The following is an 18,929-nucleotide window of genomic DNA, read 5'->3' as shown; positions in this document are numbered from 1 at the left end:
TTAATTGAATTGAGAATTAAAAATAGCTACAACATGAATATTTATACTTAGCTATAATACTCTATGCTTAGCTTCTATTACAAGCAACTAAAACATAACAGAATTGCTGACTAAGCAAGAATCTTGTAACAAAATTAGCCTACGTGGCAAACATGCCATAAGCATGACTCTAGCAGAAATAATCAGCATCATCATATTCTGCAGTATCATCAACAAAATTAATCAATGATACTATTCTTCCTCTTCTAAAACTCACAAAACTTGTATATATATAAGTGTAGTTTTAAGAAAGACTTGCGACTTGCTTGTATAGTACTCCAATGTATAGTAATGAATAAACTTCTATTTACTCGCAAGTCTTTTTAAAACTACTTAAAGAAAAAGTATTGCGTAGAACGGGCTCACGTGAATTCGGTCATACAAACAGAAAAAATACTGTAAAATTCTTAATTGTCAGATATTGGATAATAATAGTCATATATTAAGTTATAAATATTAGATATTAAAAGTGTCAGGAATTAGATAATAATGGTTTAGATATTAGATTATAATTATTAGATATTAGATTATAAGTGTCAAACATTAGGTTTTAATTGTCAGAAATTAGATTATAATAGTCAGATATTAGATTATAATTATCATATATTAGATTGTAATTGTCGAAAATTAAATTATATTATCAGATATTAGACTGAAAGTGTCAGAAATTAGATTATTATGGTCAGATATTGGTTTATAAGTATCAGATATTAGACGATATTGATCAAAATATTTGAAATAGGGGAACTAAAAGAAGTATAGCCGTAGCAATTCACAAACATATTCTGTCATCTCTGAGCTCAATGAATCCCAAAGCCATCCACATACGCACCATTTGTTCTGTACTATAATGAAATCCCTTTGGAATCAAGGAACAAAAAGCAGCAGAGAGCTTTAAATTATTCCCCAACTCATCGAAGCTGACTGACAAGGTATGTAAAGTCGTATCCCCTAATCAAAAGTAATTACCTAAGTCCTCTAACTAAAGTAGATAGGGAAGTAGGGTCGAACTCCACAGGGAAACAAGTCTTTCTATTCCTAATTAATCAATTATAATCTAAATTATTAAAGTAACCAATTTGTTGTTGTTAAAGGAATTATACTACGAAGAATAAGTTTAGGGAGAAAAACAATAATAAGAAAGCCTAGGGTCACAGGTTCACCAATAATTAATATTCCGGGATAAAACATAATAATTAATAATTAACATTGCACAAATAACATGATTAACAGGCTCTCGCAATTTATTAATCAACATAGATCTAACAGGCTCTCGCAATTTACTAGATCTAAGTTCCTATTAAAAATAGCCTTTAATATTAAATTAATATCTGCTCGATTCATCAATTCAATATTGCTAAACATTCACAATCAAATTACATCTGCTCGATTCACAATCTAATTGCAAAGAATTAAAACAATTCAATAAGAAATTATCATGCAATACCAATAATCAATAATAACAAATTATCCCTTCATATTAATTATGCATGGATCCCCATAAACCCTAGAATGAAACTACTCAGACATAATCATAACTAAACTAATCAAATAAATAAAACAAAACATAATCAAATAAGTAAATGAAATAGCTGGAATTAAAGGAGAAGAAATTGTTACCAAAGGAAATCTGAATTAATGGAAGTAATTAAGAACAAGAGTTGAGAGAGAAATTTAGAGAGAGAAAAATCCTAAGTAGAGAGAGAAAATCTAAGAAAAGAGGTAAACCAAAATTACGTACATAATTCGTACTTAAACATTCCTCAAAACAAAAATTAAAACTAAACTAATCAGGTCTGAGAAAAACACGCGCCCGATCGGGCTAGAGGCCGCCCGATCGGGCGCGCCTTTTTCTTCGGGCCCCTTCTCATCAGCGCCGCCCGATCGAGCTAGATGCTCGCACGATCGGGCGCGCCTTAGGCCACGCACCAGCACCATGCATGCTGCGCCCGATCGTGCTAATCCTTGCCCGATCGGGCCCTTGCTTCACTTCGAGGCTCGGACTTCGATTGGGCTTGATTCCTCGGTCCAATCCGGATTTCCTCTTCGGGTCTTGAATACTCGGTCCAAGTACCTCGGTATCCCGATTACCGAGCCCTTAATCACCGACTCGATGACTCTAACCGGCCTTGGGCTTCAAAGATGGTCGTGCTCTTCTAATTCCCGTAGTCGCTCCATGAAAAACCCGAGAAAATGCTCCAAAGGTGCAATTCCCTACAAAACTCAACAAAGACTACGAAAACACTAGAAAACACCAATTAGTAATAAAAGTGGCTCGAAAGAGGCAAAAACACTACTAATTATGACCAAGGGACGGGGGTAAATTACTATATAAAATGGACATATCACTAACCTTCAATATTTTCAAAAATTTATCGTCCTCCATAACAAAGGCTGAATTTGAAGCTAATAATTTATTCTTAAAGGCCTGCCAATAACGAAATTTTGTGCGATTCTTTATCTGGGAATGGATGGAGGAGGGTCGCCGACACCGGGGGATGGGAAGAGGAGGGTGGTCGCCGGCCGCCTACAAGTGGCTAGGTAGTGGCAGTGGGTGGGGGATGGGTGTTCGACTATGCGCATTATAAACCGGACTCACGTGAAACGGTCTCACGCAAAATCTTCTCACACATAAATGGGTATATTTAATTGTTTGTGAAAGAAGGAATAAAGAATGAACATAAATGAGATTAATGGGACGTAAGCAGCAAAATACGAATAATACTAAGTAGTGTTCTTATAGTGAACTAGCATTTTGGCCCGTGCAATGCACTGTTTATTTATAGGTATACTATATAAATAATTATTTTTTAATATATTTATATTGGCAAATGAATAGTTTATAGAGGAGAAGAAGAGGTGAAAATTGAATGCAATTGTAGTAGAAATTAAACTGGAGGAAAGTGAACCAAACAACATTCAATAATTTATACATGTATTGAATTAAAGTGTTTTTTTTTCATATGAGAAAAGGGATTAAAAAAAGAAAGATTAAATGAAGTGACGTGTGGCATTGGAGAAAAAAAAAATGAAATGTACATGTGGCAGTATAGGGATGATGGTTTTTGTTTTTAAATACTAAGTATAGATATAGAAGTATAGATAGATATAGATGTGTGACACCTTATAAGTAATTAAAATTACATAAAATATAAAAGTTTTTTCAAGTTCTCACGGATCCAATTTTTTCGGTTCAACATAACAAGCCTTTTCTAGAAGCCTTTATCGACTTGATTTTGGACTTATGTCAGGCTCGAAACTGGGACGGCTTAGTTTCTCTTGTGTCTTTCTTCTAGGCTGATTGGCTGGCTTGTAATCATAAAATCTTTTGGCAGGCTGTTTTATCTTTGGCTCTAGTCATCACTACTAGAATATAGCCTAATACCGATGGCCAAAATCCATCGGTAAACATATAAAAAAACATCGGAATCACGTTTACCGATGGCTGCCATCGGTATTTTGGCCATCGGATAACAATTCGTCGGGAAATCATAAAATACCGATGGAAAAGCCATCGGTAAAAATACTACCGATGGTTTTACCGATAGCTAAACTCCGTCGGTAATTTTTTAAATAACGATGGCTTAAACCAGCGGTTTTTTTTACCGATGGCCTTATTACCGATGGTGTTTAGCCATCGGTAATCATTTTTTTAAAAAAATAAAAAATTAAACCCGCCTACCCACTCTATTACCCCCATACCCCTACACCCCCTTACTGCCCCCCTACCACCCCCAATCCCCTACTGCCCACCTACCCACACCACCTAAGTCCCCAGCCACCGCAACCACCACCACCATCATAAAAACAAAAAAACAACCAATAATTCATGAAAATCAACCACAAAAACTAACGAAAATCAACCACAAAACAACCAAAAATCAACCAAAAAAACCAATTAAAAAAATAACAATGAATCCATGAAAATCAACCATAAAAACTAACAAAAATCAACCAAAAAACAACAAAAATCAACCAAAAAAACCAACGAAAATCAACCACAATAATCCAACGAAAATCAACCAAAAACCAAGGAAAATCAACCACAACTCCCTCGAAAATCTACCAAATAATTCAGCAATATAACCCACGAAAATCAACCACAAAAATAAGACAATCAACCACAAAACCCATGAAATTAACCATAAAATCCACGAAAATCAACGACAAAACCCACGAAAAACAAAAAAACCAACGAATATTCAACCACAAATAACATACCTTTAGATTTTCAATTCATTTCATTTCTCAAGGTTTAAATGGTCTAATTCGACCATAAAAACTTCATATCTGGAGTTTTTATGGTCGAATTAGACCAAAAACACCACAGTGCCGTCAGAAATCCCACAAATAGCCCACGAACATCGTCGAACAAAGCCACAAACACCATGAGAAAGAACAAAACTGAGAGTGAGGGAGAAACCGAGATGAGGAAGAGATGAGAGATGAGGAAGAGAAAAAACATCGGAATGGAAGTGAGAGGAGAAACCGAGAGAGGAGAAAAGAGCAAAATGGGGAAGGAGAGAGGAGAGAGAAAAGGAGAGGAGAGAGAAGGAGAGAAGCTTGGGATAAGAAGATAGAAGAAAGTGAAAAGGGGAAGGGGGCGCTTTTAGGGTTTACTTCATTTTTTTTATTATTTTTTAAAAAACTAGGGAGCCAACGCGCGCGATGCGCGCGAAGCGGCTCGCCCTTTTTTGTTTACATTGTGTTGTTTTTTACTTGTTTAATACGTTCATTTCTATTGGATTTTCTTTTTCAAAATCAATCGCTTGTGTGATGGTGTTTTGTAAAGTCAATTTTAAATTAGTTTTGTGTGTGAATTGTATAGCATATAACAACCAAAGTTGTATGTTATTGTTGCGTTGAGTTGGTGTTGTGACTATCATATTGGAGTGGTGCAATGATCTTGTAATTGAGCTTACAAAAGGTGTTGCTGTATAGCAGCCTACATATCCATTTATTATTTGATCTCATCAATAAAAGAGTTCTTACATGGCACATAAATTTAGATTAATCCTAGCATTACGAAGTACATAGATATATATAATGTTTTGCAAAGAGTGTCCTTATAGGGCATGTTCTTTTTATTTTTCCCTGGTAGTACTAAAGCAATATAAATATATAGCTAAGGATAAGGTGTTGTTTAAGGACAAGCATCTGCTTGTTTTTTTGTTATAGGCCTTGCTTGTTTAGTCATATTTCAATGTCCTTGATAGCCCATTTGAGGACAAGTTTTGAGCTCGAGCAGGGCCCTACAAAAAAACCAAGCATGATTAATATGGACTCCAAAAGGAAAATTGTAGCACTAAACAGGAGAAAACTTGTTAACAATATCGTTGACTTGTATTAACACTAAACAAGAGAGGAAGACTGTTCATTAGTAACACTAACTATATCTTATTTAATGGTCATTTATATCTCCTTCTATTAGTTTTCCTCTATGCTCGTCATGAAAAAATAAGAAAGAACTCGATCAAATTAATCTCACATATAACACTTGTTAATTTAAAGTGGCTTTTATAGCATTTCTTATTAAGAATTACTCCTACAATTAAATTTAAATATGACTAAAACTGACCATCCTTGATTACCGTCCCGAAACTAATGGCGACAAAGTGATCACTAATACCCTTATTTGCCATTCTCAATAGCAGCATATTGAAGCATTAAGAGTCAAGGTAATTCAGTAGGCAGCTTAAAAGCGGTTCTTTATAAGAAATAACAAAACCAAAAAAACCCCAATAATTCATCAAACCCCCATTAGCTTAAAAAGTGCATCTGGTAACATATCAATTCTATACAAAGAATAAGATGAAGTAATTTTGGTAATCTCGCTGAATATTTAAGGGCATGTTGTGAAATTCATTTAAATTCATCAAGGGAAAATAGAACAATTAAGAGTAGATGTATTGAAAGATTGAAACCATATGTTATACACTTATGAAACTAAATGATGTACTTTTACACACAAAAATTGAACAAAAGATTCACACTAATTCACAAACATGCCATTGATATACACAAATATCAACTACATATCAATTTTACTGTATGAATTTCCCAGCTTGAAAAATCACTGATTTAATCAATCAATTTATACTATTACAAAAATAACCATCAAATGAACAACAATCAAAAACCTTTTTGCCTATCCATTTTTTTTTTGTGAGTATAAATCAATACTAAACCAACTCTTGGCCATAATTCAGAACTAATATTTTGTTAGTGGAGGAGTACAAACCTTGTATTTTTGCACTGTAGAGAGGAGAGAGAAAGAGTTGCCGGAGGCACCGGTGACCCACCTCCCATAAAGTCTGACTATCATCTTCCGCCGCCTCCCCCTCGACAGGAGGCTGTACTGTCCTCTACCCGCTTCCTTACCATGGTCGTCACCAGCCGATGGACCACGAAATGCTTCTTTGATGTCATTTATTGTGTCAACTTGAATTGTAAAATTCAGCACTTCAATGGAGCTTATATGAACTTCTCTTGGCCAATTTGGTATCAATTTTTCTTGAATTGAAAATGAAAAAATTAAATTCAGAATTGTAAAATTCAGCACTTCAATGGAGCATATATAAACTTCTCTTGGCCAATTGTAAAATCAGTACTTCAATGGAGCTTATATCAACTTCTCTTGGCCAATTTCATATCAATTTTTCTTGAATTGAAAATGTAAAAGTAAAATTCTGAATTGTAAAACTCACCACTTGAATGGAGAATTGTGAAATTAAGTTTAACACTTAATACTTCTGTTCGGCAATGAAGACACATGCAAAGGAGAGAGAAAGCTGAAGAGAGAAGGTGTGAATTATTGTGGGGGTAATAAGGTAAATAAACAATTTTAAGGGTATAAAGGTTCGACCACTGTTCATAAGAACAACTTTCCACTTTTTATAAAGTAGGGATTACCGATGGCTTGTAGCCATCGGTAAAATACCGATAGCCAAAAGCCATCGGTATTTATTTTATACCGATGGTTTTTAGCCATTGGTAAAAAAATTAAATTTTATTTTAAAATTTTATATTTTACCGATGGAAGAAAGCCATCGGAAAAAATATACCGATAGCCAGGCCATCGGTATTATGAAAAATACCGATGGCTAAGTTAATTTTTTACTGATGGATTTTTCTAGCCATCGGTAAATCCCATCGGTAAATGAGCGTTTTTTTTGTAGTGCATACATCTTATACAGGAGTGGATTTCGAGGAGCTCTTTAGCTAAGAGTTTCGAACTCTTATTCGCTCCTCTGTTAGGCGCCCCTTCTCTAGGACGGGAGAGAGACCAGTTACTTGTTGTCTTCGTGGTTCCCTTCTTTCTCCTTATGATGCTAGCCTTGTGTTTGATGGTGCGTGTAAGGTTCAAGACTATACGGCTGGCATGTGTTGGATTTTTTGACGACCAGATTCAGAGCTGGTTATGGCGCGGGGGGTCTAGGGCCTTCCTTTCTAGTTTAGCTCTCCATTTTGTGTTACAGGCATGCCTCTGGGCTCTTCGGGCAGCGAATCGGTGTGATTTTCGTCGTTTGTTGATTTACCCTGATTGTTCGACCTTATTTTCTTTCCTTCGAGATGGAACGGATCGAGACATTTCTAGCTTATGGCTGCTCCAAGATATTCGGACTGTTATTCGGGAATATTCTGCTTGCGAACTTCGGAAGGTTCCGCAACAGTGGGTTGCTCCAGCTCACTAGTTAGCGATGAAAGCTCGTCGTCGTGATTTCTTTTTTTGGTTTTTTAGTTTGTAGTTTGTTTTGTATATCTGTCTTTTCGTTGTTAGCTCTTCTTGACAAAAAAAATAAATAAAAATACAAGTATTAGTAGAAAACCGTATGTAAAAATTTAAAAAGAAAGGGGTTATTTATTTTCCACATATTTTAAAATTTAAATCCAATTAGTTGTACCAAATTAAGAAAAAATAGATGACAAAAACAAGTGACATCCGTTATAACTTATAAGTACACAATTTTCATTTTCTCAAACGCTTAAAATGATAAAATGATAAAGTTGTTTCTACTACGCTACAATTACACCAAAGCTGCCAACATTAGATAGATTCTCGATTCCATCATTTATTTTTTATTTTTCAAATTTAATTTTTTATTCAAAAAAAAAAAAAAAAAACATTAATCCCACCTACACATTACTCCACACAACAACACACGAACTTAACAGTCATTCTTCAGTCTTTCTCTCTCCCCACCACCACTTTCTCTCTCCTCCCTCCATTTTCTCTCTCTTCCGCCATTAACAAACCCCACTTTAACTTCCTCTCTTACTTCCATTTCACAACACCCTCTTCCTCTTTCTCTCTCCTCCATGCTACTTTAAACCCAAATAACAAAAAAGATACAATCTTTTATTTAAAAAAGTAATGAATCGCCGGCCAAGAGCGAATCCCACGCGCGCGTTTCCCGACGCGCCGCCACCTATACCACCACAAACAACCTCTTACAAACCCTTCAACATAATCCCAATCCACGACCTCTTAATTGACCACCCTTCCACGCGCTACCCTGAAGTACGCGCCGCTGCTTCAGCCTTACGCGCCGTCGAGGACCTCCGGAAACCACCCTTTCACACGTGGCACGACAACTACGACCTTCTAGATTGGTTGGGTCTTTTCTTTGGGTTTCAAAACGACAACGTTCGGAACCAACGAGAGCACCTTGTTCTTCACTTGGCAAACTCTCAAATGCGGATGACACCACCGCCGTCAAACGCCGCCGTTTTGGATTTCGATCTGGTGCGGAAGTACCGGAAGAAGCTTCTGGCGAATTACAGTTCGTGGTGTTCGTTTGTTGGGAAGAGGTCTCGGGTTCGAGTCCCACTGTTCCGAAAAGGGAGCGATGAATTTCGGCGGGAGTTATTGTATGTATCTCTTTACTTGTTAATTTGGGGTGAATCTGCTAATTTAAGGTTTATGCCTGAATGTATTTGTTATATTTTTCATCATATGTCACAAGAACTTAATATGATACTTGATAATCGGGATGACCCGGAAACGGGGCGGCCGTATTTGCCGGTAATTAGTGGTGACAATGCATTTTTAGATCAGGTTGTGAAACCCCTTTACGATACGATTCGGGATGAGGTTAGTTTTAGTAAGGGTGGGAGGAAGCCACACTCGGCGTGGCGGAATTATGATGATTTGAATGAGTTTTTTTGGAGGAAGAGATGTTTTAAGTCGCTTAAGTGGCCTTTGGATAGGAGTAGTAATTACTTTACCACGGCTAGTAAGGCGGCGAGGGTGGGGAAGACGGGGTTTGTGGAGCAAAGGTCGTTTTGGAATGTGTTTAGGAGTTTTGATAGGGTTTGGGTGTTGTTGCTCTTGTTCTTACATGCTATGATTGTTGTGGCGTTGGATGGGACGGATTGGCCTTGGGAGGCGATTGGGAAGAGGGAGGTTCAGGTCAAGTTGCTTACGGTTTTTATAACGTGGGCGGGGCTTAGGTTGATTCAGTCCATTCTTGATGCAGGGACTCAGTATAGTTTGGTGACTCGGGAGAAGTGGTTGCTTGGTGTGAGGATGGTGCTAAAGAGCATGGTGGCTGTGGCTTGGATTGTTGTGTTCTCTGTGTTTTATGTTCGGATTTGGAGTCAGAAGGATAGGGATCGTCGCCGGGGGTGGTCTTATGAGGCAAATCAGAGGATACTCATGTTTCTTAAGGCAGCCTTTGTGTTTATTGTCCCGGAATTGTTGGCCTTGGTTCTTTTTGTTGTTCCATGGGTTAGGAACTTTTTTGAGGAGGTCAATTTTCCTTTGTTGTACTTGGTAACTTGGTGGTTTCATAGGCGGACTTTTGTGGGTCGTGGTGTGAGGGAAGGGCTGATCGACAACATTAAGTATTCTTTGTTTTGGGTTTTAATTTTGGCTGCAAAATTTTCATTTAGCTATTGTCTTCAAATCAAGCCCTTGATAGGCCCAACAAAGGCCCTCTTGAGGTTGAGGGGTGTACACTATAATTGGCATGAGTTTTTCAGTAACACTAACAGAATAGCTGTTGTATTGCTGTGGCTTCCTGTTATTATTATCTATCTCGTGGACTTACAGATATGGTATTCTGTCTTCTCCTCGTTGGTTGGTGCATATGTTGGACTATTCTCTCATTTGGGTGAGATTAGGAATATTTGGCAGCTCAGGCTTAGGTTCCAATTCTTCGCTAGTGCCATGCAGTTCAATCTCATGCCAGAGGAGCAGCTGCCCACAGTGCAAGTGATAAATATTGTGCACAAGCTTAGAGACGCAGTACAAAGATTGAGGCTTCGTTATGGATTTGGGAAGGCCTACAAGAAGATTGAATCTAGCCAGGTGGAGGCAACACGTTTTGCCTTGTTATGGAATGAGATAATTAAATATATGAGGGAAGAAGATCTTCTTGGTGATCGAGAAGTGGAACTTTTGGAGCTTTCACCCAACTGTTGGAATATCAGGGTTATTCGCTGGCCATGTATTCTTCTTTGTAATGAGCTTCTTCTATCTGTCAGCCAGGCAAAAAAGATGGCAAATGATCGCGACAGGTGGGTTTGGCACAAGATGTGCAAGAGCGAGTACCGAAGGTGTGCAATCATAGAGGCCTATGATAGCATCAAATATTTGCTGCTCAATCATGTTGTTAAATATGGTACAGAAGAGCATTCAATTGTTATTAATGCTTTCAAAGAGATGGAATACTATATGGAGAATGAGAAGTTTACTACATTCTATAAGTTGACTTTGCTACCACAGATTCATGACAGATTGGTAACTCTTACGGAGCTTCTGCTGAGTCCTGAGAAGGATATTGATGAAATAATTAAGGTCTTGCAGGCGTCATATGAGCTTTGTGTTCGTGAATTCTCAAAAAATAAGAGGTCCGTGGGGGAGTTAAGGGCGGTGGGTTTAGCACTTCAAAATCCTGCCTCAGATGCAGGGTTTCTTTTTGAGAATGCTGTTGAATTTCCTGATGAGGAGGATGTGTTCTATTACAGACAGCTGCGTCGTTTGCATACACTTCTTACTTCTAGGGATTCTATGCACAATGTACCAAAAAATAAAGAGGCTCGGAGACGCATTTCCTTCTTTAGCAACTCTGTCTTCATGAACATGCCCCACGCTCCTCAGGTGGAGAAGATGATGGCCTTCAGTGTATTGACGCCTTACTATGACGAAGACGTTATTTATGGAACTAGCAAACTCAAAAGTGCGAATGAGGATGGCATTTCCATCTTGTTCTATCTGCAGAAAATATATGAGGATGAATGGGATAATTTCATGGAGCGGATGAGGAGGGAAGGCTTGGAAGATGAGAGAGAAATTTGGACAATGAAGGTCAAGGAACTGCGTCTTTGGGCATCATACCGAGGCCAAACTCTTTCTCGTACTGTGAGGGGAATGATGTATTATTATCAGGCGCTCAAGATGCTTGCCTATCTGGATTCAGCATCAGAAGTGGATATAAGGGCTGGTAGTCAACAAATTGCCTCACATGGTTCATTGACTCTGAGTAATAATTGGGATGGCTTAGGATCAATTAGAGGCTTAGGTTCAATCAGAGTTCCATCTTCACGCAATCTTGGAAGAGCACCTAGTGGTATGAATATCCTATACAAAGGCCATGAGTTTGGGACTGCTATGATGAAATTTACTTATGTGGTAACCTGTCAGGTATATGGGATTCACAAAATGGCAGGGGACTCACGTGCAGAGGAGATCTTGTTTTTGATGAAAAATGACGAGGCTCTTCGAGTTGCTTATGTTGATGAGGTACACCTGGCGAGGGATGTTGTAGAATACTATTCAGTTCTTGTTAAGTACGATCAGCAGCTGCAGAGAGAAGTGGAGATATATAGGATCAAGTTGCCTGGTCCTGTGAAATTGGGAGAAGGAAAACCCGAGAACCAGAATCACGCTATTATTTTTACTCGAGGTGATGCTCTCCAGACGATTGACATGAATCAAGACAATTATTTTGAGGAAGCTCTTAAGATACGCAATCTCTTGGAGGAATTCAACAAGTACTACGGGATCAGGAAGCCAACGATTCTCGGAGTCCGAGAAAACATCTTCACAGGTTCTGTGTCCTCTCTTGCTTGGTTCATGTCTGCTCAGGAGACAAGTTTTGTCACTCTTGGCCAACGTGTTCTGGCAAATCCTCTTAAGGTGCGTATGCACTATGGTCACCCAGATGTGTTTGATAGGTTTTGGTTTCTTACTCGTGGTGGAATCAGTAAGGCGTCTAAGTTGATCAACTTGAGTGAGGACATATTTGCTGGTTTCAACTGCACGCTTCGAAGTGGTAATATAACTCATCATGAGTACATACAGGTGGGTAAAGGTAGGGATGTAGGGTTGAATCAGATTGCCATGTTTGAAGCAAAGGTTGCTAGCGGAAATGGGGAGCAAGTTCTCAGCAGGGACGTGTACAGGTTGGGCCATCGGCTGGACTTCTTTCGGATGCTTTCAGTCTTCTATACCACTGTGGGTTTCTATTTCAATACAATGATGGTGGTTCTGTCCATCTATACCTTTTTGTGGGGCCGCTTATATCTTGCTCTTAGTGGTGTGGAGGATCATGCTGTTAAACATAGCAGCAATAATGCAGCCTTAGGTGCTATTGTGAACCAGCAGTTTATCATTCAAATCGGCCTCTTCACTGCTCTCCCAATGATTGTGGAGAATTCTCTGGAGCATGGTTTTCTTCCAGCAATATGGGACTTTGTGAAAATGCAGCTGCAGCTAGCTTCGTTGTTTTACACCTTCTCAATGGGAACTAAATGCCATTATTTTGGCCGAACAATTCTTCATGGAGGGGCTAAGTACCGTGCTACTGGACGTGGGTTTGTTGTGGAGCATAAGAGATTCGCGGAGAACTATAGGCTTTATTCTCGTAGTCATTTTGTGAAGGCGATTGAGCTTGGGGTGATATTGATTGTTTATGCTTCTCACAGCCCAATGGCCACGAGTACATTTGTCTACATAGCCATGTCGATCTCTAGTTGGTTCCTCGTAGTCTCATGGATTTTGGCCCCATTTGTTTTTAACCCATCTGGCTTTGATTGGTTAAAGACTGTATATGACTTTGATGATTTCATAACTTGGATATGGTTTGGTAGTGGAGTGTCCACTAAGGCAGAAAGGAGCTGGGAAACCTGGTGGTATGAAGAGCAGGAACATCTCAAAACTACTGGTTTGTGGGGGAAGTTATTGGAGATTTTATTAGACCTTCGTTTCTTCTTTTTTCAGTACGGCATTGTGTATCAGCTCAATATTGCTGCTGGCAAGACCAGTATCGGTGTTTATTTGCTCTCTTGGCTCCATTTTTTTCTACTTGTTGGGATGTGTGTAATCGTAGCATATGCCCGGGACAAGTATGGTGCTAAAAAACATATCTACTTCAGGATAATACAGTCTTCTGTCATATCCCTCACTATACTGGTGATTGTCATTCTGTTGAAATTCACCAGGTTTAAAGTTATGGATCTCCTGACCAGTGCTCTAGCTTTTATCCCAACGGGCTGGGGCATCATTCAGATTGCTCAGGTGCTCCGTCCCTTTCTGCAAACTTCAGTTGTCTGGGACACAGTGGTTTCCTTGGCTCGGCTCTATGATTTGACATTTGGCATGATTGTTATGGTTCCCGTGGCTTTGTTGTCTTGGATGCCTGGATTTCAGTCAATGCAAACTAGGATCCTTTTCAATGAAGGTTTCAGCAGGGGCCTCCAAATTTCGCAACTTCTTACTGCCAAATGATAAATCAGAATTTAAGTGTGAATAGAGGTAATATTCTTCTCATAGCTATTGTCTTCTGATACTGTACATAGAAACTTAATAGATCTTAGACCAAGTTGACTGACACCTAAAATATCTTTTGAAAAAAAAAAGTATATTTACGAGTCCCTTTCTTATCCATAAATTATCCGTTCCTTCCTTGTCGCTTTTGAGCTTATGCAATAATGCTTTCTCGTTTAAGTAGTTTAACAATGTTTTTGTCGATTTCTGTAGATGCTATTTAAAATTTTTAATCGTTCTTTTCCTATCCATGTCAGCATTTCATATGAAAGTTTTTATACCTGATAGTGTCATTTACCCATGGGCCATGGTGAACTGTAATCAGTGGTGCCTCCATAATTTGATGCTATCAATTTGCCTTAGTATTAGTAATTTTTGAAATAGGGTATGAATAGTGAAAGCTATATGCTTTATAGATAGAATCTACTTTTTAGAATTTTATCAAATGCTCTACTTATCATCTTATTATACCTCAAAAGCTGTTAAAACTATTATATAGTAAAGTTTGTTTAAAGTGTCATATGCCATCACACAATTTTTTTACTTGTAGCTCCTTTTGGATTCCTTTCTTAAAACATGATGATGCGGTACTGTCAGGAACTTTGTACAATGGCGCTCAGAGTGTTTAAAATAACCGTTATGCCCTTATTAATCAACCAATTAAGCATGAAAGAGGCGGGGAAGGGACTTTGGAATCCCAATTAACAATGACCCTAATGAGTTATATGACAAAATAATAATACTATCCAAAATTAATTTTTTATGCTTGCTACTGTCCAGGGTATTTTGGTCCAAAAGTTGGATGCTAGTTAACCAACGGCTACTTCCATGCCCTTTATTAAAACCTTGAGCCATCATCTTGTACTTATTATAATGTAGGTATCATATTATCTCAATGTCATGTTGATTGAAATATTTGTATGACAATTGGCTATCTTGCTTTTACTACTGAATTTTTAAAGGTTTTCTGGTCAGAGATGATGTGTGCATTACATTTAAAATATTGCTTTTAGCATCCTTCATGTTGCTGATCTCCTTAAAATTTTATTTTGTGATTCTTCTCAGATTTTGCGCCATCGGTAGGGTATGGAAATGAATGCAGATAGGCAAGCAATTTGCTTCTTTGATTCAGGAACCTGCTGTATGTATGACTTGATTCACCCTTCACTAACCTAAATGTTAGAAGGAAATTTTATTAACTTTTGTTGTGCAGTATTATGCTCTCTCTTTAGTTTTATTCTAAATTTTCATTTCTCATTAAATATCAATTTTCTGATGTCGTAGCTATTTTAGATTTTCAATAGAAAGGATATTCCCTTGCCACATTCTGTCATGCTGTAGTTTGTGGCCGATTTTTTCTGTATATATTATCAATGTTTGAAATTTTTTTAGCTCAATAAAGGCACCAATATGATCAAGTGAAATTCATTCAAATCAAAGGCATGTCTTTCAAATTGCAGCATTGAAATGTAATGAATTTTAATTGTCATCAAGTGCAACTAATACTAAGTTACCTTAGAGCATCCATTCATTGCGATGCATTTATTATATGCACTAAATTTCTCCATTATGGTTTTGCAGTAAAATTTAAACGATTGGCTAGAACTGATAGTACTATACGTCTCTATCAGTGATTTCACAGCTTTTTTTGAGTATATTTCATCAGTATAAAACTATTTTCATTACTGACTATGCAAGTTTGTTTCAAGTTATTTCCCTCAAAAAAAAAAGTTTGTTTCAAGTTGTTTCAAGTTATTTCCCTCAAAAAAAAAAGTTTGTTTCAAGTTGTGGTTATGGCCTCTGTTAATTTGCAAAGAGAGGTTAAAGTAGTAAATTGTCTGTCTTGGGAAAGAAGAGGATGATAACTTAAACGTTTTTCTCAAGAGCTTTAGTTTCAACTGTAAATGTCTTCTTAGATTCTCTTGTTGCCCTTGATAGTGGAAACATATTAGATTATCTATGTTTCTCCTGTCATTCAGGTCTTCCTATGGCTTGCTTAAGCAATAGTAAGAGGCTCCAATGTGGTGATTCTACTACGTTCAACGTTATGCTTACAATTAAAACACAGGCAGCCTTACAGCGGCGATTAGCAGAAGTTGAATGTTATTATTAGAGTATATAATAGCATTGGAGACTTCTCTGCTGCGTATGGCTTTGAATGATTGATAAGCCGTTACTCAAAGGATTAGCACTTTAGCAGCAATCACTGGCTGAATAAAGCATGCTGATTATCGATTGTCAACAAGTGTATATTCTTGTTCCTGAATAAGCAGGAAAATCAGCTATGGATAACATTAGGTCTTGCAGGATATTGTGGGAGAAAAAATAGAATGCATACTATTTATAATGATGCAATTGATTGTGCATGTTTTGCCCGTTGTGTTGCCTTGTCTAATTGATAACCAAGTGATCCGTTAGCTTACATTCCTGCGTAGCTATTGATAGCTAAGATCCCCTTCATAGTTTGTTTCATAGCTTGTTTTGTGTCAATCATGCCAAACTTGTTTATCAGCTTATATAATCTGTTGTATCTATCACAATTTTATTGTCATTTTTTGTTTCAAAAATTTATCGAATATACATGTTAGGCCTTTTATGGTGTGCAAACATTCAACATAAAAACCGATTGACCAACTGACCAAGAACGTAATAGTTTTAGTAACGGCCTAACAATCAACCTATTCTCCTTTAGTTGTTAAAGAGCAACTCGTGATTTCATAAATCAAATTAATCACGGGTTGCCCCATGTAATTGCTGTACAATGCCAAGGTATCATGCCAACTTTACATTGGAACTTAATATAATTTTGTTAAGGATCTTGTTAGCGAACATCTTTAGGGCGTTGGATAAGCATTTAAAATACTCGTATCATTAATTTGGGAATGTACGACAAAATCTCGTGTCGATCGATGTAATTAATGTTAATTTTTAATTTAATCTTTATACTTTTAACTAACTTAGGCGTTTGTTAGATTTTGCCTTTTGTTAATAACGTTAATCTAAGCCACTTTCTCTCTCTTTCATGGCAGATCTTCCATGGCCGAAACAAATCACTCTGAATCATCACCTCCATTATCATCCTATCAAGCTCTGCAACGAGCAGGCCCTCGTCTGAAACAGCTCAAGCAGGTGCACGCCCACCTTATCACCACTGGAGCTCATCGCAGCTTATCTCTGCTCACTAAGCTCGCCATTTTAGCTGGTTCCTCTCGCTCCTCCATTGCTTACGCCAGAAAGCTTTCTCTTTCCATTCCAAACCCAGATTCCTATCTCTTTAACTCCCTCATTCGAATCTCCTCCAAACTGGGTCTTCTATACGATGCCGTTTTCTTCTACCAGCGTATGATTTTCTCTTTCATCCCTCCTTCAAACTACACCTTCACTTCTTTGATCAAATCTTGCTCTGTTGTTTCTGCCTTCAAGTTGGGTAAATCTGTGCATTCACATGCTGTGGTTAATGGGTTTGTTTCAGATTGTTTTGTTCAGGCTTCGTTGGTTGCTTTCTATGGGAAATGTGGTGAGGTTAGGGTTGCACGTAAGGTGTTCGATAAAATGCCGCAGAGAAGTATTGTTGCTTGGAATGCCATGATTTCTGGGTATGAGCAAAATGGGTTTTCTAAAGATGCTGTTGATTTGTTTAATTTGATGAGAAAGTCGGGTGTTGATCCTGATTCGGCTACTTTTGTTGGGGTTTTATCGGCTTGTGCTCAGTTGGGTGCACTTGAGTTAGGTTCTTGGGTTCATGAGTACATTGTTGATCATGGGTTTGAGTTGAATGTTGTTCTTGGAACTGCATTGATTAACATGTATGGTAGATGTGGGGATGTGAGGAAAGGGAAGGAAGTTTTCGACGTAATGAAAGAGAAGAATGTTGTGGCATGGACCGCGATGATATCAGGATACGGAATTCATGGCTATGGTAAAGAAGCTATGGAGATTTATAATCTAATGCAATGTAATGGTCCATCGCCAAATGAGGTTACTTTTGTGGCTATGCTATCAGCTTGTGCTCATGCAGGTATGGTAAGTGAAGGGCGGGCAGTATTTTCGAGCATGATAAGTGATTATGGTGTGGTGCCTGGAACCGAGCATCATGTTTGCATGGTTGATTTGCTCGGGAGAGCTGGGTTACTCAACGAGGCATACAATTATGTTCGAGGGCTGAAAAGGCCAAGTCCTGCGATTTGGACTGCAATGCTTGGAGCTTGCAAGATGCATAAGAATTTTGATTTGGCCGTTGAAGCTGCAGAGAAACTCTTAGCTATTGAGCCAGACAATCCAGGACATTATGTTATGTTATCGAACGTATATGCATTGGCTGGTAAGATGGAGAGAGTAGAGAAAATTAGGAACGTAATGATCAGAAAACGCTTGAAGAAGCATGTTGGTTATAGCACAATAGAGGTTGATCAAAGGACTTATTTGTTTAGCATGGGAGATAAGTCCAATTCTGTAACCAGTGAAATATATGAGTACTTGGATGATCTGATGAGGAAGATTAGTGAAGTTGGCTATGTCTCAGCACAAGAGTCGGTCCTTCACGAGTTGGAAGAAGAAGAGCGAGAGTATGCTCTTCGATACCATAGTGAGAAGCTCGCCCTAGCATTTGGGTTGTTGAAGGCTAAAAAGGAGTCTGTAATTAGAATTGTGAAGAATTTGAGAATGTGCGAGGACTGCCATTTAGCAATTAAGTTTATCTCTAGTGTTACTAACAGAGAAATTATAGTTCGCGATAAACTTCGTTTTCACCATTTTAAAGATGGATCATGCTCTTGTGCTGATTATTGGTAGCACAAAAGAAAGTGATCAATGGCAATGATAATTGACCTCTTCTACTAGTTTGTGACTTGTGAGTGAATTATTGTGCTATGCTTTTGACAATGCTAATGGACCTTGAATACCGAAACTAAGGAAAATGACCAGTCTTTGGAAAATGTGGCATTCTTCGGAAAATATTTTCCACCTGCAAAAGACTAATTTTAAACCAACATCAAGGATCATTAATCTCTTCCAATTACGTATTACGGAGTAGTAAAAATTATGAAAATTTCATACTTTTAAAACACTCATTGAGATGAAATTCATCATAAGTTTCTTGCGACCGTTTTTTCTTATAAGA

At 37.9% G+C, this 18,929-nt stretch overlaps 1 protein-coding gene, 1 non-coding gene and 1 pseudogene across 4 annotated transcripts; all 3 read left to right on the top strand.

The window, feature by feature from the left end:
* Positions 1-8,296: 8,296 nt before the first annotated feature.
* On the top strand, positions 8,297-15,072 carry LOC145636269 (callose synthase 11 pseudogene; annotated as a pseudogene). Its single transcript, XR_014114090.1, has 2 exons — positions 8,297-13,798; positions 14,876-15,072. The product of XR_014114090.1 is annotated as a callose synthase 11 pseudogene (transcript).
* Positions 11,403-11,482, top strand: LOC145637707 (small nucleolar RNA J33). Its single transcript, XR_014114443.1, has one exon. It is a non-coding gene; the product is annotated as a small nucleolar RNA J33 (small nucleolar RNA).
* On the top strand, positions 14,874-18,648 carry LOC145636270 (pentatricopeptide repeat-containing protein At2g33760-like). Of its 2 annotated transcripts, XM_081687781.1 has the most exons (3): positions 14,874-14,988; positions 16,840-17,150; positions 17,283-18,648. In XM_081687781.1, the coding sequence occupies exons 2-3, from the start codon at positions 16,847-16,849 to the stop codon at positions 18,599-18,601; spliced, it is 1,623 nt and encodes a 540-aa protein (XP_081543907.1). In that variant the 5' UTR covers positions 14,874-14,988; positions 16,840-16,846; the 3' UTR covers positions 18,602-18,648. The 2 variants fall into 2 exon arrangements, with proteins under 2 accessions (XP_081543907.1, XP_081543906.1); XM_081687780.1 differs by having other exon boundaries at positions 16,840-18,648.
* The last annotated feature ends 281 nt before the right edge of the window (positions 18,649-18,929 follow it).

The sequence above is a fragment of the Chenopodium album genome, chromosome 6, assembly GCF_948465745.1.
Source record: "Chenopodium album chromosome 6, dcCheAlbu1.1, whole genome shotgun sequence".
Lineage (NCBI taxonomy): Eukaryota > Viridiplantae > Streptophyta > Magnoliopsida > Caryophyllales > Amaranthaceae > Chenopodium > Chenopodium album.
The sequence above is the reverse complement of the archived record's forward strand: the minus strand, read 5'-3'. Positions and strand labels throughout refer to the sequence as shown.

Bases quoted from the DNA above. Each gene is read 5' to 3' on its own strand.
- LOC145636270 (XM_081687780.1), top strand. From the start codon at position 16,847: ATGGCCGAAACAAATCACTCTGAATCATCACCTCCATTATCATCCTAT.